General features: G+C 47.3%; 1 protein-coding gene across 8 annotated transcripts in view; it reads left to right on the top strand.

Annotated features, from left to right (window-relative positions):
• Positions 1–22,571, top strand: part of ODF2 (outer dense fiber of sperm tails 2) — a 433,573-nt gene that overhangs the window by 158,858 nt on the left and 252,144 nt on the right. For 7 of the 8 annotated variants that reach the window (XM_085614079.1, XM_085614082.1, XM_085614080.1 and 4 more), the window contains one exon: positions 9,807–9,974. The exons of the other annotated variant lie outside the window; for it this stretch is intronic. In XM_085614079.1, coding sequence (XP_085470205.1) covers positions 9,807–9,974 — 168 coding nt within the window. The remainder of the gene's footprint in view (positions 1–9,806; positions 9,975–22,571) is intronic. 8 annotated transcript variants of the gene reach the window in all.

Genomic DNA, 22,571 nt, shown 5'->3' with positions numbered 1-22,571 from the left:
GACCTCCCATCAGGCAGGTCCTCCCTTTGGGCTCAGTCAGAATGACTGACTGGGTTTACAGTTGACCTCTTCCCCCTCAAGCAGATCTGTCTCCTCTCTCTGATAATCCAGTTGACACTTCTCCTATGTCTACACTCCGATTATCCACGAGATAGAATCTTCAACTTGCTTTGCGCTTCAGAGGACAAACTGGTTCCTCACTGTCTTCCTCTATCAAGTGCATCCTAAGCAGGAATTTTTTATTCTCAGGGAGAACTTGTTTGAATGGTATTCAGACATCACCTGCTCGAGAACCCAGAGTTGCCTCTTGGCCCTCATAACCTCAGCAAAACACATCTCCTTAGGCATGCAATTTGTCCATGAATGGGCATTTCAAAACAAAATCACCATTTTAAAAGTTCTTATCTGTGAGTAAACAAATGCAAGCCTAGGTCCATAGGAGACTGCACATGTAGAAGCCCTAAAACCCTTGGGTAGGGTGTGTGTGTGTGTGTGTGGGGGGGGGGGGTCGGCAAATACCGATCATAACTAAAGTATGCAACCTGAGAGTGTTGTTCGATGCAGGCCCTAGATTAACTTTGCTAGTTTGACCATTAGAAACCACCTGCCCTACCTTGTCCATCAAATCAAACTTGAAGAAAAACCTCCCATTCACTCCCCTGCCCCATCTTCAACATCGGCATATGGTCGAAAGGTGTTGATCAACTTAGGACTAGACTATGGGCGTGCTTTGCCCCAGGGCTGCCAGCTATCCGAATCAGAAGACTATGGAAAGTGCAAAAACCAGCATCTCACCTTGAGTCTTCATTGGCTCCCAGTAAAAGACCGAACCGCATTAAAGATTCCACGTCTCAGGTGTATATGCATAGAAGGCACAACCCCCAAATACTTGGTAGACAAAATAGTAACTGGAAAACAATTTCTGCTCATTAGATGATTGTGCTTCCATCTAGGAGGGAGAACAGGAGACGGAGGTGATAGATGCTTTTCAGTGGGAGCTGCCCACCTGTAGAACAGTCTGCACAGACAGCTCTGTGGCTCCAGTTGCTGAAACAGTTCGGAACAAGGCTTAAGGCCCATTTATTCGAATCCGTTTGTCCAGCATGTTAACAGTGTGCATTATTTTTGGTGTCAATAACTTATTTTTCGGTGTCCTTCCTATTTATTGTATTTTGACCTCCAAGTACCCTTTAACTCTGGTGATCGTATCCTCCACTGCCAGCCTTGTATGGGAGCCGGTGGCCCCATAAGCACCTCTAGGTAACTGTTGTGTAACCTGTGTGTGAACTCTGAGTGACCTTTGTAATTCTGCTTCCACGTGTGTCCGATGCTAAGATGTATTACTACCTCCATTTCTTTGTGCTGGTGCCTAGACACACAAATGTAAAATTATAAGTAAAATAATCAATAAGCAAGAGGCATGATAACCACAATTAACTTAAAGACTCTCATTCACGCTGCAAATCATATGCAGAAGTACATTTTTATTTAAATGTTTGTAATCCTCTTCCCTCTGTATCAGGCCAGCCGCAGGATACTCTCAGGAGCTCCTTAATGGTTGCCAGAGCAACGATCCATGTTAATGCATGCAATGTCCATGCACTGCGGCTCCGATTCCAGGGCACGGCAAGTGTGTGACCCTATGTCAAACTGACTTGAAAACATAGGTAACCTCTGGGGCAAAAGCATCTCTGCTGTGCCGCAAACCCACACTAGATTGCAAGCTTCACTGCTTTAGGCTAGCGTCGACTCTTGGTATTTCATAAAAGCCTTTTAATCCCCTGATAACTCAAGAACCCTTTCCTTTCGGGATTGTGTTTCATAGGAATAGTGTGAAGTACGCTCTAAAGGAGTGTTGGGATCGGCAAGCGACCACATGCCAAAACCAGGCTCTGTTTCACAATCACCAACAAATAATCTCTGCTGAAATGTATCCTATCTGTTCGTTAATTAGTATTTTTTTTGCATATCCCAAAGGGAAAACATCGTTTACCACAAATACTTTTCCCCGCAGGGAATTAGAACGCGGTTGTTACAACGACCGCATTGTAACCACGCATACCATTACCCCCCCAAGTTGGAACAACGACTTGCGGAGGGGGCATAAGGTGTTGGTTTCAAAATTCAACACCTTCCCTACTGTTGCACATACTGGAGTTGGAATAGTAAATTTTACTATTCCAACATCCAGCGCCCTTCCTCCGCAAGTCTCTGTTACGACTTGCGGGGTAATGGTATCCGTAGTTACAACGCGGTCATTGTAACGACCACGTTGTAATTCCCTGCGGGGAATAATAATGCGTTAAAAAGAGGTATAATCATCTCGAAGATGTGCATGGATTTTACCATTCAGGTGATGGAGACCCAGTCCTACATTATTGGCTTAAACGTAGCTCATGACCCTATCCATTGAAAATTGAGAAATATCCCAGCTTAACTTTGTCTCTTAGTATGTCCTGTAATTCTCAAGGAGTTGTCTCTGGCATTATGGTGCCGTTCTCTGGTTTCATAGGGTGCCCTCTTTGGCAACAAAAGGTGATGCTTTTGCAGCGGAATGCCACTTTCTGCTAGCATGGACCACTATTCTTTGACAAACTCGGCATTTCTGTTGCAGCGTGGAGTGCCCCAGTGTCGGCACCGGGCACCTCTCCGGCAGCATGGTTCTGCTCTGTGCCTACATGGAGTTTCCTTCTCTGGCAGCTTGTAGTACCATTCGGGCAGCATAAGGCACGTCTCTTGCTGCATGGCTCCACTCTGGCAGCACGGGGTACCCTTAAGGTAGTAAAGGGCACATCTCTTGCAGCATGGTTCCACTCACTGACAACAAATGGTTTCCTTCTGGCATCCCACTTTCTGACCGCCTGGGACAGCTTTCCTCAGCCAATTCTTTTATTTCATCTTCAAGATTTAGGAAAAAATCCTGATCTTAGCCACATTTTCAGTTTGTTCTTGTAGGCAAGTGCCCCTGTTTGTCGTGGTCAGCCCCACTGTTTGCTACGGATACTGATGTGCACTGGGCCCCTGCTAACCAGGCCCCAGTGTCAATGCTCTTTCCCTAAAACAAAGTAAAATGTTCTAATTGTTAACCAATTGGCACACAATTTGGCACCCCTGTAAGTCCCTAGTAAGTGGTACCCCTTGTACCTAGGGCATGGGAACCAAAGACAGTCCCTAAGGGGCTGCAGCATGTATTATGCCACCCTACGGGATCCCCATACTAATTGCATACAGCCTGCCCTTTCAGACTGCGTGTCATGGTGCAGACTATGAGTGAAGACATGACATGGCATACTCACTGTGGGCCATGCCAAAGTCACTGCATGTAATATATGTACGTGACCCTTAAAGAAGGACTGGTAGCCCTAAGGCAGGGTGCATTCTATTACACGTGAGGGCAGGAGGAGATATGCCCCTGTGCTGTCTAACCCAATTACAAAATGGTACAAGCGAACAGGGAAGGTATCATAAGGACATGTACTGGGCACTGGTCACTACGTGTTCCCCATCTACATGATGACTTTACTGAAACCTATGATGTTTGGTATCACACACCTAGACTTAATAAATCTGTACTGATTTCAGTTCAATATTAATTATGACATGCACCCAGAAGCCTACCAGTCCTCTTGTGTGCTGGGCGACTGGTATCGACCAGCCTGCCACCACAGACGAGTTTTTGACCCCATGGAAGTGAGAACCCCCACTCTCTGAGACCAGAAACAATGCCTGCTCTGGAGGAAGGCGTTCTCACCTCCTCCAGCAGGATGGCTAGGGGATCTTCATTCCAAGGTCAGGGACTTCAAAGTCCCTGCCACCTCTGCTATGCGACTCCGGCTTCTCCCGACCCGCGAGAAAGCACCCCCTGCCGAGAGGCCCATTTGGCACCAGGACAGGCGGTAAATTAACTATGCAAGTAGGGATGTTGCACTGCCAGGCTAGTCACACCCCTAAGGTGGGCTGCCATATGTGCCCCACGAAAGAAGGAACTCTGGAACAGGGTTATGCCTACACTCTACAGGAAGTGATCATATAGAGGTGTAGTGACCCCAAGGGTAAGTAGCCCACTGGCTACTACCCTTCACTCCCTTTCTCACCCCTAAATTTTGTAATCTGAAAGAGACTGTTAGTTGTAGATTCCTTACCTTAGAATTTCCCCCAGGCATCAGTCTGGATCCAGAGATTTTTTCTTCAGCAATACCCCTGCTCGTCGGTAGGTGGCATCGGTCTACTCCGCGTCAGTCAGCGTCTTGGTCGCCGATATGACATTGCAGTGCCTACTTAGATGCTGCCCCTACGTGTTGACATCAGTTCTTTCTTTTTCTGCGCCAGCCTAGCACAGATCCGGAGAGAGCTACCCCATAGCTGTTTTTTTTTGGCTAGCTTAGTGCTCAAGAAGATCAAGTGCGACCGGGCACAAGTTATTCTTGTGGCTCCTGATTGGGCATGAAGAGTTTGGTACCCCGAGCTTCTGAGCATGGCCATCGATCAGACTGCCCCTACGTGAGGATCTTCTGTCACAGCAGCAGGGGCCTTTTCTTCACCCGAACCTGTCCAGTCTACACCTCCTTGCGTGGAGATTTAGCGGCAAAGGTTAACAGCTTTTGGCCTTCCGCCGAAAGTCTGTGATGTCATCTTGGCAGCCAGGCACCCCTCCACTAAATAGGTACATGCCTGTAGATGGAAAAAGTTTGTGGCATGATGCAGAGCAAAGGCTGTGGATCCCCTCTCCGCCCCTCTTTTAGAGGTCCTCTTATACATACTTTCTTTGGCCCAGCAATGCTCTGCTCTCGGCATTGTCAAAGGTTATCTTGCAGCTATCTCTGCTTTTCTTCAGCTGCCAGATCAGCCATACTTGTTCAAGTCTCCTATTGTTACCAGATTCTTTAAGGGCATTACTCCTATATTTTCTCCACCTCGCTTCATAATGCCCCAGTGGGACTTGAATCTTGTTCTCACATTTCTTATGTGTGCCCCCTTCGAGCCTCTTCATAACTGCCCTCTCAGGCTCCTCACTTTCAAGACTGTCTTCCTTGTAGCCATCACCTTTGCTCTATCTTCCAAGCCACCTTTCTTCTCTGTGCATCCGGACAAAGTGGTGCTTGGAACGAGGCCTTCGTCCCTTCCTAAAGTGGTTTGACCATTTCGTGTAGGACAATCCATCACCATGGCTTCCTTTTTCCCACCTCCACACCCTTCCAAGGAGGAGAAGATACTCCACCGTCTGGATCCTAAACGTGCACTGTCCTTCTGCCTTGACCGCACCAAAGATTTCCGGGTGGATGATCAACTCTTTGGTGGCTATGGGGGTGCCAAGAAAGGCTGGGCTGTTCAAAAACGTATAGATGAGTTGTCCTTTGCATCAAGATCTGCTACGCTTTAGCGAAGAAGAAGCCTCCAGTGGGGTTGTGTGCTCACCCCACTAGGGCTACGGTAGCAACCACTGCATTGGCACGTGGAGTCCCACTCCTTGATATCTGCCAGGCAGCAACGTGGGCATCTCTGCACACGTTTACCAGACACTATTGCCTGGACAGTCCAGTCCGGAGGGACGGCTATTTTGCCCGTTCGGTCCTCCTGGACTTTCTTGTGTGAACTTGGTTCACAGACCCTCCTCCGGGGATAGTATTGCTTGGATATCTATTCAGAGGTAAGGAATCTCCAACTAACAGTCTCTTTCAGATGAACAAGTTACTAACCTTCTGTAACAATGTATCTGGAAGAGACATGTTAGTTGTAGGTTCCTTACAGCCCCACCCATCCTCCCCGCTCTGCGAACTGATTTCTAGGAATAGGGACTCCCTTACAGGGCCCTAGTTGTGGCGCACCAGTGCTCAGCATCTTTCATGGCTCTGCGCTTCTGGCGTGGAAAGCCGTATCAGAACTGACGTCAGCGCACAGGGGCGGCGTTTAAGTAGGCACTGCGACGACGGACGCGGAGTCAACCGATGCCACCTGCCAACAAGCAGGGATATAACTGAAGAAAGAATCTCAGGATCCAGATTGTCACACTTGGAGGGAATTCTAAGGTAAGGAATCTACAACTAACAAATGTCTCTTCCAGATACATCATTACCGAAGGTAAGTAACTTGTTCTTTAGGTGGCCCCTGACATTAGGAACTCTGGTTTACCTGACCCAGGGGTAAGAAGGATGAAGAACGCAAGAACTGTGGAGTGGCTGTGGACTTGGTGCTAAGCCCTGCCTGCCTGCTCCTGTCGCACCAGTTGTAACGACCTGACTCGTCTTGCAGCTGTGCATCCTCCAAAAGCCTCGGAGGGCCGCCATCACTTTGCCAACCCATCACCCTCTCCCTTGAAGTGGAGGAGCCACTTCCTTGCAGCCTGAAGGCACTGATCGCAATGTCTGGTTCACCAGTCTGCTGACCACCACGTCCACCGACGCAGCAGACGCTCAGGAGCAGGTCACCATGCTCTAGGAGGTCAGATCCTCCCCCCCCCCCCACCTCCCCATCAAGTTTGGGAGAACCAGGACCCCCTGGAGCCACCCTGCACCAATACCCGTGGTACCGGGCCCCTTGCAGCAGCCAAGGTTTGTTCAATGTCCAGTCCTGACACCAACACTGCCAAGACCAACCTACCAGCGAGGGACTTCAGCACCAGAGAAGCCAGCACTGAGAGTGGCCCTGCTGGCCTGTTTTGTCCCCATTTCCAGGTCAACCCCAAAAGTTAGAGACTCCAACACAAGCAACTCGCCGGACAAAACACCTCTGCACCCGAGCCCCACAGCCCAAGTCCGATACTACTGTTGGTGCACCCTTGCTCCAGAGACCCTCAAGAACTGAGTCCCCCTTTGGATTCTGATGGACTTGTCCCCAAGTTCCCATTTGCAGCATCTTTCTGCTTGCAGGTTTCACCATAGAATTCAGCTGTAGCGTTCGAGACTACTCTTGCGACCAGCACCTCTGCACCAGGGCAGGTAACCCGAAACTGCGGATGGTTCTAAGGACCTTGGCCGTACTTGCCTTAAGTCCAGATGAATAGTCCTGTAAATTGTCTGCAAGTGACCTAATGCAGTGTATCCTTCTCCCTTAGGACAACATTATGGCGTTCGGGGCTCATGCCTCAAATCTGACAGCTGCATTTTTTCGAGAAGTACTTGCCAAATCTTGTAGATCTTGGTGTCTAAATTAATATAAAAAGCAATGTTATTTTTCTAAATTGTTGTAGGTTTCCTTATCGAGTGCGAGCATGTCTCATTTCTTGCTTGTGTGCGTACAACAAATGCCTAACACTCCCTTCTGATAAGCATAAGTCTACTCGACCACACTACCACAAACAGAGCACCTTGGGATGGTTAAAGCCCTGTCCACTCATAAGGGATAGCTGGACTCTCTGCACAGTGCACCTCTTTTTGCTATGTTATATAAAGAGCCAGCTTCCTACAGTCCTCTACTAAATTCATTTTCTTTGCGTGCTCCTACATTTCACCGTGTTGGGCTTTTGTATTCTCCAGAGTCCCAGGTCAAGTGAGCTCACAGAACTCAGCACAGTATTAAACCCACATAGCCGACTTTGCTGTCTGATTGGTGGATTCCAGTCATGTGACTGCCGATAATCTTAGATTGTTATGTCATCAGACTGCAAGCCTGGAAGCCAGCGGTTGGCCACCTTACTGCTGTGTGAGCTTCGAGGCAGCTCTACTGAAGCAGAACATCTGGGCTTCTATGGAACTGCCCAATTCATTCTGAAAAGGGGTGTCTTTGCACTTGTGCCAACAACCAGAACTCCTACAAGGTGGTAAGTATGAATTTAGGCCATGGGTTTCAACTAGGATGTCTGAACCTGCTGACCTGTGGTGATGAGATCACAATGGCTCCTAGGCTGGTTGGACCCCCAAGCCAGAGCTTTGTAAGCCCTGCTTGGCAAAGCGAGGTGTAAACAGCCCACTGTACAAACACTATATTCCGCAGTTCTGGTACAGTTTCAGTGTTCTCTGACGCTGGGTGTACTGTAAATGGAAGATGGTGTAAGGTTGTAGAATCCCTGGTTCCAAAGGGGGAAACTTCCAGGCGGTTCACTTTCTCTCTCTTTCTGAGGAACAAGAACTTCAAACCACGCCCCAATGTCTACTTTGTTCTGTCTGATTAACCCTGAAAGTGCCTTGATGTGTGTTTACAGTCATTCTGCAGTGCACGTAGTGCCAAAAAGCCCAGTTACAGAAACGATGCACTGTCCCCACTCTGTAGTTAGGATACAGAGTTGGACCGCTCCAGAGTATGTGCAGTGTGAACACTTATTCCTCACTATCTTTGAGGTCATCGGCACAGGCCTGCACAGACAGTGGGATCCTTGTGAGACGCCTGTGGACTCTAGCCTTGCTGATCTCATAAGATTGTGACTTGTTGGATTGGCAGTCCTAATGCTTCCTGGCAGCCATAAGTCATTCGAGTTCTCTGAATGAATCTTATGAATGAAGATCTAAAACCTTTTATTCCTTCTTGCCTCCCTCAATATACCTGAATGTGGTTGTCCATCCATTCTGTGGTCATCTCTGGAATCTGCACACAGTCCTTCATCCCCTGCTTACGTCTGTGTCCTGGCCATCCATGCCTGATCCCTTCTCTCTGATCTCTGCACACATGGATATAGTTGTCCTCACCCTGCTTCTCTCTAGACAAATGCTACGGTTACTCACCCCACACAGCTGTAATCTCTGCATACAGAGTTGCCCATCAACAGATTGTCTCCGCTTAATCGTGCCCATTCATCCTGGGCTCGCCTTTGCAGGCATAGGTGTACATGTTCCTCCCCTGCCTCTGACCTCTGTACAGATGTAGCTCTCAACCCCCGCTGGTGCACACAAACGTTGTTCCTCTGCTGCTCGTCTCTGCACAAACGTTCTCAATTATTACATGCTTCTCTTTGCACTCTTGGAAATGGTCGACCCTGCCCTGTTTATACCCTTCCCCTGCAGTAAACCCCTAGCTATATAGGGGTTGTTAATCTTTCCTGACTTTTACTTTCAACCTGTCCCTGGCTCTTTTTTTTACTCTTCCTTATTTACTGCCACTGGGTATATTGCACTTTGAATTTTACTAGGCTCCAGTATTTTTAGATCCCTCTGTACTAGATAAATGCGCACGTGGGTGACCATTCCTTGCATTTGTATACCTACATCTCTCCCTCACATGAAAATATGGCAATGTACTCTGTTTGGTTCCCTTACACTATTTTCTGAAAAGCAATAAAGACATCTTTAAAACAAAAAAAAAGAACCTTGCTTGTAGTCCATTTATTTCCTCTGATCTCTGCATGCATGGACATGGTTGTTGATTCCGTGCACACACTCGTGTTGTTCCTCACTTGCTTCTCTGCACTCACAGACATGGTCGATCATTCATCCCCCTACGTGTCTCTGTGCATATTGAGATGACCCTCTGCTTGTCTCTGCTCTCTGCGCACGCACGCACACACATGCACACATGGTCGTTTATTTCCTGCCTTTGGTATCTGCATTAGGGACCGTTGCCTCTTAATACACACACATTGTTGTCCCCTGCCTCTGATCTTCACACAGTTGTACATGGTTATCTATCCCTCTACTTGTCTGTGATCTCGGCACACACGGCCCTAGACATTCTCAACCTCCACTCCCCTACCTCTAATCCTATACATATGAATGCCGTTCACCATCATTGCCTCCCGCCAATCTATCTTGTTAATACTGGTTCTTATTCTTTTTTTTCTTTCCGCATATGTCCCACACAAATTACTTCCCAGTCTAAAAATAATTTCAGTGTCTTCTGAATTCCCTAAGTTTAGTTTCTTGCATTCTCTATCTTGTCAGGGCGCAACTCATCGCCTCGAAATAACACCACCAGAAATAGACAAAATGTCATCCAGTCATTCATGCGACGTATCGACTGATGAGGAAGATCTCCTCCGCAGCAGAATGCAAGCCTATGACAAGAAGCTAGAATGCCTGATGACTGAGATCGGGTCTTTAAAGACTGAGGTAAGTTGCTTGATGTTGTTCACTTGGTCACTTCCTGTGTGTTTTGTGCTGATAGTAATTTATGGCCGATAGTGTTGCTCAGTGGGTTTAACTGAGGGAACCTGGGAATGGGACTTGTGATTGACTGCAGCTGTGTCCAAGGGTTGGGCTTGGATGTGGCTGTGAACATGGCTGTGCTTTGGGATCAGCAGTTGATAATGGTTGACATTGCGATTGGCATTGACTGAGTTTGAGGTTTGAATTGAGGTGTCAGAGGCTTGGATTAACCAGTGGCAAAGGCAATGGCTCACCATTTCTGTGACTCTGGCTGATTTCTATGGGATTGCCTGTGGCTCGAGTATGGAGCTAGGATTGGCTGTAACTCGAGTATAGAGCTAGGATTGGCTGTGACTCGAGAATGGAGCTAGGATTGGCTGTGACTCTAGTATGGAGCTAGGATTGGCTGTGACTCTAGTATGGAGCTAGGATTGGCTGTGACTCTAGTATGGAGCTAGGATTGGCTGTAACTCGAGTATAGAGCTAGGATTGGCTGTGACTCGAGAATGGAGCTAGGATTGGCTGTGACACTAGTATGGAGCTAGGATTGGCTGTGACTCGAGTATGGAGTAAGCATTGGCTGTGATTCAGGCTGCAGTATGGTTTGGCTTTGACTGAGTTTAGAGCTCTCCTTTGGCTTGATTTGGGGCTATGCTTTGGCAACGACTGAGGGTAGAGCTTTCCTTTGGTTGTTTGTTGAACAAGAGCTCAGCTTTGGCTACGACCAGCGCTAGAGCTCTGCATTGGTTGCGAGCAGTGTTCGAGTTCTGCATTGGCTTAACAGAAGTTTGTACTATGTTCTAGGCTCAATCTCACTTATGGCCAAGGATTAGGCAGATGTGACAGCGAGCAGGTCCACGCTTCTTTTTGTCTATGACCGAGGCAGTGGCACAGTTTTGGCCAAGGCTGGAGCTTAGCTTGTCCTGTGACTGTTGCTGGAACTTGGCTTGGGATGTGATTGAAACAAGGGCATTATTGTAGCTAAATGTGTGTGGCCTGACCCTTGCTAGAGAAGCGAATGCAATGATGGCCTTGCTTCCCTTTGCCTAGGACGTGTCTGTTCTCTTGCTTTAGTACATTTCTCTTTGGTGTTGATGGTATTGTATGATTCTGACTGGTTCTGACCTTGATCTTCCTCACTCCAACACACACACACCTCACCCGCTGTGGGTGTTTTCTACCTTAAACTGGGGGTATGAGACCAGCACAGCTGCTCCTGCTTCAGTGATGTAGCCTCTGAGTCCAGGCAGCTGCTGCCATAGCCCTTTGTGAGGTCAGAGGGCCATGGGTACAGCAGCTTTACCCTACCCAAAGCTCACTCATTGATGCTGCTGTAAAGCACTGGAGCTGTTGGGAAACATCAGGCCCGGCTGGCAGGTAGGACAGGAAGGGGACAGCCACCGACTGCAGGAATCCGCAGCTTGTCATCTTATGGAGAATGGCTTGCCCTGTCTGTGTAAGTAGATCCGACTCACAGCTGTCACTATTTCTACACGATCCTGTCCGTGTAAGTAGATCCGACTGTCACCGATGTCACTATTTGTACACGATCCTGTCCGTGTATTTGTAAACAAAGCCCTATCTCAAATGAAACATATTCCTTTGATTTTGGAACTCTGAACAGTGAACCTTAAGATCAACAGCATAGGGAACATTTTAAAGACACCACAAGTAATTTAAATTGTATTACATATACATTAAATTGGACTGGTACATACGTCAAGGTTATTTCATGATAAAAAGAACTGACCACAGAATGTATAGTGTTACAATGTTAAGTGTATTTCCTTAGTGCAGGCTTGCAGGCGTTTTAGAGTGTGAACGCGTTTCTAAACTGGTAACGTGTATCTCTCAAAGAGAGATGCAAATTGGGAGCATGCGTAATATTCACACATCTTGTGAAACGTTCATAGGACGGTATTTTTTAACAGCCCTAGTTAAAGTTCTGATCTTTGTTCATTCAAAATGTCTTGCCGATTGTCAAACAACAAATAAAAGTAAGATTGTTGTGCTTGGTGAGGGGATGCATGGTAGTGTAGATGCACCAAGAGTGTCATATTGAATGAAATAATTTCCTTTTCTAAAATGAAGGTACGATGGTATTCTGGAGTGCTGAATGGATAGACTGTACGTAGCATGTCCTCCTGTATAGGGATACCGGGATCTTACTCTACAGTCAGCCCAAGCCAGAAGGTTTCTTTTCGCTGTAGTTTAACATCAGTCCTGGATTATGTTAAGAATATGTGCCCAGCCATAGAATCCCCGGTCTGAGCTTATAGCAACCTCTAAAATCAATTGTGCGGCAAATCAATATTGTAACAAACTCTCCCAACTTGAATTGTGAAACATGGCGATCAGCACATGACTGAAAGTATGTTATATCAAGTCAATACAAGCTACACATTACTTGGTGGCTACATTTCCTCCTAGGATCTCAAGGGAAAAGAACTTGATGCCTTTGCTACATGGTTATCCAACTGCGTCTTTGAGCCTCGAGAGCATGAGGCTCTGCTGGAAGTAATTAGAAGATGAAGGGTACCACCACCAGAGTCTGAGTGGAAAAGTAGTACTACGTTTCTACCGGCCCTGTGAGTCTCTAATGAGTAATCTTGAAAGGTGGCCGTAGGCAGATTAATGGGCTTTATACTCCGCCACAGGGAGCATTTCATTCACAGGTTATTGGTGACCACAATCCCCTTAAATGTCTTGAGACCACAGAGTGACTGAGAAACAAGCACTGCTTTGGCTTTGCAGTGTCTGCCCGCGCGTCAGACACGCTTAGGAAGACCCTAGCATAGGTGAGCAGGCTGTACAGTGAAAAGAGCTTGTGATGCTGCAGAGTTTCTGGGGCTTGACCCATAAACAAATCTGGCATCATGATTTGTCTCCAGAACCAATCTCTCTGAGGAATCTAGAAACATATACCGTACCTAAAGGCCATTGAGCCTTAAGTCCCTCTCACCAAGGGCGTGTAGTTCCAGCTCGAGATGTCAACACCAGGAGGGTGTGTTGTCTATTCCAACCCACAAGAAAAGAATGTCCAGTTTATTAGATTGTGAAACTGCGCTGGAAGCGGCAGCAGGCATTCAAGACACCACTTTAAGCGAACCCCTTTTCTCCTCTACTAGCTAAGCACATTGACAACTGTACAACAGGTGACCCTCAGTCCAACACCTCTGCTGTGGTCACCGTTCGACCGAACTGTGGCCTGTAGATCCTCATGTGTAACATTTCAGAGTGCAGTCCCAGAATGTTACACTATCAAGAACGACAAATGTTTATATTGCTACATAACATCTTCTGTTTCTTGGAGACATTGAAACCTACAGCCACTTTTAAGCAGGGATCTAAAACACGAATACATTGGCATAAAAAGGCTTGTACGGTCATTCCTGTGGGGATTGACAAAGTAAGTTGGAGTTAGGTGTTTACCTACTCTGGATGCAAATTCGCCAAGATTGTTCATCTGAGGGACTCTGCGAATTAAACAGAAATTGGCACTCTGAAGTTCTCTCAGTTGTTCCATAATGAGCTTGAAGCTGTTAGTAGTGTCTTGGAAATGGGGAATCCAGGTGTTCTTAATGCTCCATATAAGCTGAATTGGAACCTTTGGACATTGAAAGTCATTTTGGAAACTTCCAAATATCGATATCTCTGAGTTCGTCTTGCCTATGTCAGATCAGTCGCTCCATCGAATTGAAGCCCGGAGCTTAAGAGCTTCTAGCAGCAGATTTCACTGTGATGTCACCAGGCCCCACCAATACAGACTGGATTCTAAACAAAACATTATGGCTTCGCTTTTGCTTCACTGAGAACCCTTTAGGTGCAAACAGGATTTGGAGATAAAAAATGTACACACTGATCAATCTCGACCCTTTATTCCTGAAAGTTAAGAACCTAAATTACACCAAGTTTGTGCTTAAACCTTTTGAACTGATACTTGAGACATGAACTTTGTTCTTGGAGGCCATGACATGGGCTAGACACCTCCGTTATCTGCAAGCCCTTTGTACTGGCAGTACTGGCAAACATGTGTCCGTGTTCCACATGGTTCTCTGAACTCACTTCCCTGTCTTCATTTCAAAAGTGTTGTCAGACCTCCATCTAAGTGAAGAATTTAGTCCCTTGTCATTCTCCGCATATCTCGTTGCGCAACCTCAGTGTTGATTTAGCCTCGGGCTCTTATCTGGAGTGAACCAAGACCGACCATTAGTCAGACCAACTTCATGTGACCCTTGGAGGAGATGCAAACACACTAGGGCTACTCAATATTCCTGGGTATAATCGAACACATAAAGCAAAAGGCTCCTGAAGAAGTCATTTATACACATTCAAAATCAAGTTGGTTTAATAATCCAACTTGGAATTAAACGTCAAATGTTAATAAGACGTACCAAATAAATTCTGGAAAAATATTTTTCTTTCATCTATAAATCTGACAACACAATACATTACAGATATTTGGTATGCACATTTGACAACTGATATCAATGTATTACACATGATTGATTCCAACAGCGTTCAGTCAGGTTCCTTAATAAAGCATTGTAAAAACCACAACGACCTTCATTAATTGCAAATATTTAATTATTGTATATATTATCATGATCAATGGAAATAGATCTATCCACCTAAAAAGATGCAGACTTTCAGACCAAAATACATTCAACATCGAAAGTATGTGTGTAAATGATGGAAGTCGCTTCTTGAGACTTCGTATGGATGCACTATCGATGTTGCGGCCCCAGATGGCTACTTAGTCTGAGACACCATCATCCAGACGATCTCACATAAAGAGAGCCAAAAGAACAGGCTCCTGATGAACCTAATGTAAAACATAAATATCAGAACAATCTTAAGAGGGTGATTGGTACGCCAACGATGTGTGATGGGCATGGCTTGAACACGGTTATGTTGGCTGCGATTTCAAGTGGCTCTGCACGGTCACCTGCCATCTGACAAAATCCTCCCATCACACCTCGGCGGGGGTGCCACCATCCAAAGTGCCATGGTCCAGGGGGTGCCTGCAGTGCCACAGGAGAGTTTTGGGGAGCTGGACGCCCCCAGAGTTGTCGAGCGGGGGAAGTGACCTGCAAGGACTTATGGGTGTGGCTGCTCAGTGAGGGCAATTGCCTGCGGCTAAATCTGACAGCTCCACATAAGGCCTACTGAAGTGCAGAGGGGTGCTAGGCTCCGCGTTGGGGGCCACTGCTGATACGGTGTTTTCCTACTCTTCCTCCAATCCCTCCCTCCCCAATCCCCCATAGCCCCTCAGCCTGCCACCCAGGAGTACTGAAGGTGCATTGGCTCTGGCAGTGGGCCAAAGGTGGAGCTCAAACCATGACCTGGAGCCCCGAGGCGCAGTTTCCGAGAGATCTCTCCTGTTGGCCATGAGCAACCGAGGCAAAGAGGGTAGACACTGAGCAGATCAAGCGGTGAGAAGGTATCAAGGCCCGAGGGAGAGCGGGAGTGGTGACACCAGAGGTGAGTGTTGGGTTGGGCGATGAGGAGGCGGGGGCCGGTATATACCTACCTGACCATTGGGGGCGCGAGAGGCGTAGTGGTCTCCGATTCAAGGGAGGCGGCCTAGCTGAATCAGAGGTAGTCTCCAAGAGCTAGTCACAGCACGTTGGCCTACTTGAGTGGATGTTATAGGGCCCCAGTGCAGCTGCATACAGACCCCAAAGCCTCACCTGAAAATGTGTTGTTCTTGGTGGGGGCAGTGATTGAGGTGATGCTTTTCAGGCCTCCCATGTACTCAGTTGCTCTGACAACACAAACGCTTTCCATGACGGCCAGGGAGAACGGCCTTGGGGCAAACATTGCACACCACGCCCTGCGCAACAACAGACTACGGGTAGGCCCACCACACGGGGCACGCCCCTTCCCCTGAGGGCACATTAACAAAGGTGAAGATCTAGACAAGCGTACCTTGGGGCCTTCACCCGGCGAGGTGCTTGAACCTTGCAGCATTAGACCCTGTTAGGGGGCCAAACGGAGGGCGGGCACATCAATCGCGGGGACAGCCAAACTAGGTTTCTGGGCGGTTTACCTCAGTGTGGGCCTCCCCCACCCATCTTCATCCCTTCACATTCCTTCTTGTGTCCCTTACCTGGGCAGGAGGCCCTGACACAGCGACTCTACCAGAGATCTGAAGTCCTGATTGCTCGTGCCGCCCCACAAGGATATGGTGGGGGTCGGGCGGGACAGTTAAGGTGCCAGACGTACCAAGGTGAAGACTGTGCCCAGGTCCAACTGTGCAGTAGGGATAAGGACAAAGTGCCGCCGAGTTCCAAACAGAGCATGCTGGACAAATACACCCAACCAGGAGGGCCCTTCACCCTGTCTGGGGCAGGTAGTCATGACTAATCATTTCCAGACAGTGTCGCCCTTTTGGCAGCCATCACACCAGTCACAAGGCATACTTGATGTAGTGCAGTGGGCTTGGAGGTCACATTATCCCTTCAGGACCTACGGAATGCAGTGAAGTGGATTATGGAGGCAGAGGCCTGGGTCTCTGGATGGAAGATTTAGTTACATCTTTGCAGCAAACATGCCTAAGCTTACCGTGACCAGGGAACTGGCAGCATATGTGGAAGACGCAGAGGGAAGGGCACGCCACAACAACTCGTTGGATTTCCTGAGGAGTGTGAGGGCTCTTCAATGTAACGTTTCATTGACCAGTTGTTCTCCCCTTGCTTTGTGGTTGAGTGAGCCCAGAGGGCTCTGGTGCGACGCCCACGCCCCCGGAGCCAGGTCCAGACCAGTCATTGCAAATCTTGTAAACTATATGGACAGAGACACCATCCTTAAACATGTCCGGCTCCAGGATAAAATTCTGTTCAAATCACATCCCATAACGATTTTCCCAGACTACACCAGGCTGGTGTAGCAACAACACCAGACCTTTGAGTTAAACCTTCAGTACAAGCTCCTATATCCCGCAAAACTCAGTTTTGTATCAGTCTTGGACACTTTTCTTTAGGTCACCTGAGGAGGTGTTTCCTCAGATTGACAAAAGAATTCATGTTAAGCCTCACACCCCTCCGCGCATCGATTCGGACTCCTCCCTGGGTGACAAACAGTTCAAGCTCGCAAACACTTGTCGAAGTGTCACAACAGGTCTCGCTCATCATGGAAGTGTTCCAGGTGAACGATTGACAATCCAGCTGCTTAGGGGGACTCCCAACCTCTCGGACATTAGGTGCAGGATTTCCTAAGTGACAATGGCAGGAAGGCATGCTTTCGTTGGTACCTCCCACAAACTCTGAAGTGTATATACCCCCGGGGCGGGGGGGGGGGGATTAGATGTTTGTTTAATTTGTAGCTGCTGTTGAATCATTATGGTTAGTGTTTTGTATGTTATTTTTGTTTGTTTGAATTTTTACGTGCCTCCCCAATTGCCCACTCCTTCACAGGTCCTGCAGACGGATGCTATCGTATGGCCTGGATAGGAGTCCCCATCACAGTCTGGTACCACTAACCACCTACGGTAGTGTTGTGAAACGTAAATGACCTGCTTACTAAGGTTAAGAGAGAGACATTTATGAAACCAGCAAAGTGGTGGGGGCGGATGTACTGCAAGAAATGTACCTCATTTCGAATAAGGTCCCTTGCCTGGCTAGATGGAGGTGCTCACAGATCTATCACTCAGGGTTCACCAAGGGCTCCAGCGGTACGGGCGTGCTGATCGGGCAGACTGTTCCATTTTGGCATATCAAGACATGGGCAGATAGATATGGTTGATACACTGATGGATAATCTGTCACGCTGCTAAGTATATATGCCCTCCCCCCTCGGACAATCCTTTATAGAATTAATGACGGGGTCGGGGTGAACTACCTGGTGGACTTATAGTATTAGGGGTGACTGGAATGGAGTGGTGGCCCTGGCTGTGGATAGGTGGTGCCCGTGGGGACAGCCTCCAGAGACAGGGGAGATGCATTTATCCTTTATATCAGCACTGGGTCTGATGTGTAAGAAGGGCACACCATGCCTCGGCCAGGGGTTACACCACCTTCTTGGCTGCCCACGTCTCATACTCCCAACTTGATTGTTTTCTAGTTCCACGTTCTTATATGCACACCGTATCCGACATGACTGTGTTGCCAGAGGATTTTCTGATTATTCCCCAGTGGCCCTGGGGCTCATGGCACCCAGCATTCCATTGGTGCCTATCGCCTTGGCACCTCCGAACCCATACTATCTAAAACATATGGAGCGTTCTATAGAAAACTACTTTCCACACAATGTAGACCCTGACATCCCCTCAGACTTTATGGGAGGCACTTAAACCCACGCTACGTGGGGCGTACATTCGCTACTGCACTGGGGAGCTGCATGTCGACTCATCACCTTTCTCTGCACCAAAACACGCAGCCTGCAATGCCAGTGTGTGGGTGTTAGGGTGCAGGGCCCCTAAGGGTGGCACAGTAGGTGCTGCAGTTCTTAGAGGCCTTCCCTGGTCACATTGCCATTGGTACTCGTTGTACCTTTTACAAGGGGCTTATCTGTGGCCAGAGAGGTGCTCATTGGGGGTACAAAGGTACAGTTTTGGAGAGAGAACTCAGGCCCTGGAAACCTGATTGGCAAGGGGACTCAGGGCACATCAAGTCAAAGTGCATCAGTTACTGCAACAGAAACCCACTTTCCTACACAAAGCGCTAGCAAATAGGCTAATAAATCATATTCCAGACCTGACACATCCGGATCAGGCATGATTTATACCCCACCAGGCGACTCATCACAATATCCAGCGTGTATACAATGCGATGGCGCTAGCAAATAGACTAGAAGAGCCAGAGGTGGTGATTGTGGCAGACATAGAAAAAGCATTTGACTCCGTGAGTTGGGAGTACTTGTTTCTCCTCCTCCTGCGCCTCAGCTTTGGTCCATGGTTCAGTTCTTATCTCAGATTATTATATCAGGACTTAACGTCGGCGTGGGTGGCGGGGGTCAGGTTGGCCACATTTCCTATGCAGCGGGGGATGCAGCAGGTTTGTCCCCTGCCCCCCCCTGCTGTTTTCTTTCACCATGGAACCGCTGGCGGTGTGGGTGAGGATGGTCGCGCAGGTGCAAAGTTTTGAGTGGGGGTAGGGACTATCAGAATGGATAGCGCTATATGACACAAACATCCGCTTTTTCCTTACGGCACCAGTCACCACGCAACCCCGGATACTGCAGATCATGCACATTTTTGGAGAGATCTTTGGCCTACACATCACTGCATCAAAATCCACGGTATACGCGGTGGGCACTGGCCCCAAGGGACTCAGGTGGGCGTCTCTACTGCGGGTTACCACCAGTGGGTTCAAATACTTGGTATAGGAAGCTGGCTCTGTATATACTATACCAATATGAGGTATATTATGCACAAGAGTCCAGTGGAACCTTAGAGGCTAAAGTACATAATACCTTACTCTCTATTTGTGGTAGTGTGGGCGAGCAGTAAGGCTGTATCAGAGGGTAGTGTTAATCATTTGTTGTACACACTCAGACAAGAAATGATGTCACACACTCAAAGTCTGAACTCAGACCAATTTGTTTGTATGAAAAATATTATTTAGTTATTTTATTTCTAGAACCAAGCCAAGCCTGGTGCCGGTGAGTGAAATAATACTTTGCAAAAACTTATGCTGCGATTTACAGTTGAATGCAAGTTCAAATGCAGGTGGTTGATTTACAGGTAAGTCAACAGTTCAAAATCACCTTTTAGTTGTTTTACAGATTACTGTAAACGTTACTTTTTAACTTACTATTGCTAATCAGTGTGATATGCCTAGATATCACACAGACTTTTCCTGGACAAAAGGTAAGTAATTCAGTGTTTGAGGCATGTGAGCTGTAGATCACATGCTTTGCATACTCCTGCCATCTAGTGTTGGATCCAGATGTTTTCAAGTGTTTTTTTTCTTCGAAGAAGTCTTTCCAGTCACGAGGTAAGGTGACTCCTCCTTTCGGTGATAGTGCGCCTGGACATCAACTCCATTGTTAGATTGTTTTTTTCTGCCATCGGTTTTGGATGTGTATTGCTCCGTTCCTGTTCGAAACCGTTCTTTGGGTTCCCTTCGGTGCGTAATCCACTCTACCCGCGTCGGAATTGATTCGTATGCGTATCCCACTTCTCTGCGTATCGTATCAATTGAAGAAAATTTCTATTTCGATCAGAAAACTCGCGGAAGGCCATTGGGGCTAAATGCATCGGTCCACTTCGCAGTGTATTGATCAGACTGCATTCAAATTCTGTCCTCGGTGCCATGCAAAGTATCCGTGGACTGACTCACACAAAGTGTGCATCTTGTGCTTATCTCCAGAGCACAAAGAACAGGACTGAGACTCGTGCAGATCGTTTCGATCGATCAAAACACTCCGAGATGGTCTGGCTTGATGTCGTGAAATGCTAAGCCAGAACATCGAATACACGCCAGACATCTTCGGTGAAGGATCCGAGCAAAAAGAATTCGATGCACAAGGGGAGGAGCAGGAAGAACATGTATCTATTCCGGAATCGGACTCCAAGATGGAAGACGACATAGTGCAAGGTCAACTTCCCATGAGTATCAAACACCCCTTGACCCGAAATCCAATTCAACCCAAAAAAGGTCTTTGGTACCACATCCAACTTTGGTCCGTGGTCGACACCGAGAAGATGTTTCTAACGGCCCGCCTCCCGGCTCTGCTCCGAAACACGTCGCTAAGCCTTCCGGCTTAAGATCGAGTCGGGCACCAAGATGAAACCTTCGGGCTTGAAGCCGAAGACTGCTTTGGAGCTGAAATCCACCACGCCGAAATCGAAAACGGCTTCGTAACCCAAACCTTCCACGCCGAAAAGTCATTTCACCCTTGCACCGAAGTCCTCAGTGCCGAAACCAAAATATGTTCCTCTGAAGCTGCAGGATCCGATCTTTGACGCCCCACCTCCTAAATCGGACCCAAAACAAAAGGAACTTTACATTAATCCTGATACATGACATCTTCTTACTAAACTGCCTTAGAAACGCAAACCTGAGTCAGAAGACATACATTATACCATTGCTTTACTTCACACTGACTAACTCTCCACCACCACAGCCTGATGACGATGATGATGGAGATACTCATTTACCTTTAGATCTCTGGAAAGACGACAGTACTGATTCACCTACAGACAATGACCCAGACCTTTACCTTGCAAAGCCTCCCTTCCTGACCACAACGCAGGGTATTTAGAATTACTTGCTAGAGCTGCAGAATATCATGGGGTGCAGTTACATAAATAATCCCTAGAAGAGGATTTCTTGTTCGAAATTCTCAGTAGTACACTTAGATCCAGTCCGACTCTTCCTATGCTCAAAGGCATGATGAGACACGCCGATGATGTATAGTTAAGGACCCTGTTCATGCTTGTATTCTCACTCTCAGAATAGACAAAAAATATAAGCTTGCTCCGTTGGATCTAGTCTTTATTTAGAGAAAGTTACCACTAGACTCACTGGTTGTCTCTAATGCCCATAACGGGCCAATTCACAAACCTCGCAGGATGCCCCCCCCCCTCCCACTCCCCCCCCTCCAGACAATGATTCAAAATTATTTGACGCTTCTGGTAAGCGAGTAGTCGCCCAGGCAGAAAATCATTGGCGCATTGCCATCACCCAGGCCTATTAGCCAGGTATGATGGCGCGCACTGGGACGAAATGGAGCAATTGCTCCAATGTCTCCCAGATGAGCACAAAGCAAAAGCTGAGGCTTTAGTACAAGAAGGAAAGCTCATCTTCAATTTCTCTGTCAGATGTGCTTTAGATGCTGCTGACACCGCAGCTAGAGAGATTAACACTAGTGTGTTACTCAGGAGGCACTCCTGGTTGACGATTTCCGGGTTTAAACTTGAAGTCCAACAATCCATTTTGAATACTCCATTTGATAAAAAGCATCTCTTCTGGCCTGAAGTAGATCAGGCATCGGAGAAAATGAAAAATGACACATAGGTAGCTAAATCAATGGGAGCCCTACAGTCTTCTTCAACAAGTGGCTCTTTGTTGCTCCTTCTACTGTGGGGGGTCCAAAGACCATATCCTCAGACAATACTGCTGCCTCGTACAAATTCTAACAAAACAAGGGGACCCAATAGGTAGTTGAGGACCTTGGGTAGTTGTTAATTTCAAACAAACAGTGGTCCTCAAAATAGTTTAAGGAGTAAAGGGAATAAATATAGTACAGAATCGAAACTATATTAAGAATGTCCAGCCGGACATCCAGTTTAATTCTTCAATGAAACACAACCAATAATCAACAGCAAAACATATGTGGGACACAGTCCTGTATCCGTTGGGAGAAAAAGACATATACAAAACAAACAAGACATTGCAGGCAAGGCAAAGGAGCTTAATTACAAAATCCAGTGTTTAAGCTTTTTCCATACAGACAATGCACTTTTTTACGTAATTGGTTAATGTGCACGCTGTTTAGATTGGGGTCGACGACGTTTCGATCCTATTACAGAGATACAAGGATCATCATCAGGACGCAAGAATGTACAAGCCTGGTATTGAAAGAAATTGCCTGTGGGAGAATGAGAGGGGAAAT

The sequence above is a fragment of the Triturus cristatus genome, chromosome 1_2 (assembly GCF_964204655.1).
Source record: "Triturus cristatus chromosome 1_2, aTriCri1.1, whole genome shotgun sequence".
Taxonomy (NCBI): domain Eukaryota; kingdom Metazoa; phylum Chordata; class Amphibia; order Caudata; family Salamandridae; genus Triturus; species Triturus cristatus.
The sequence above is the reverse complement of the archived record's forward strand: the minus strand, read 5'-3'. Positions and strand labels throughout refer to the sequence as shown.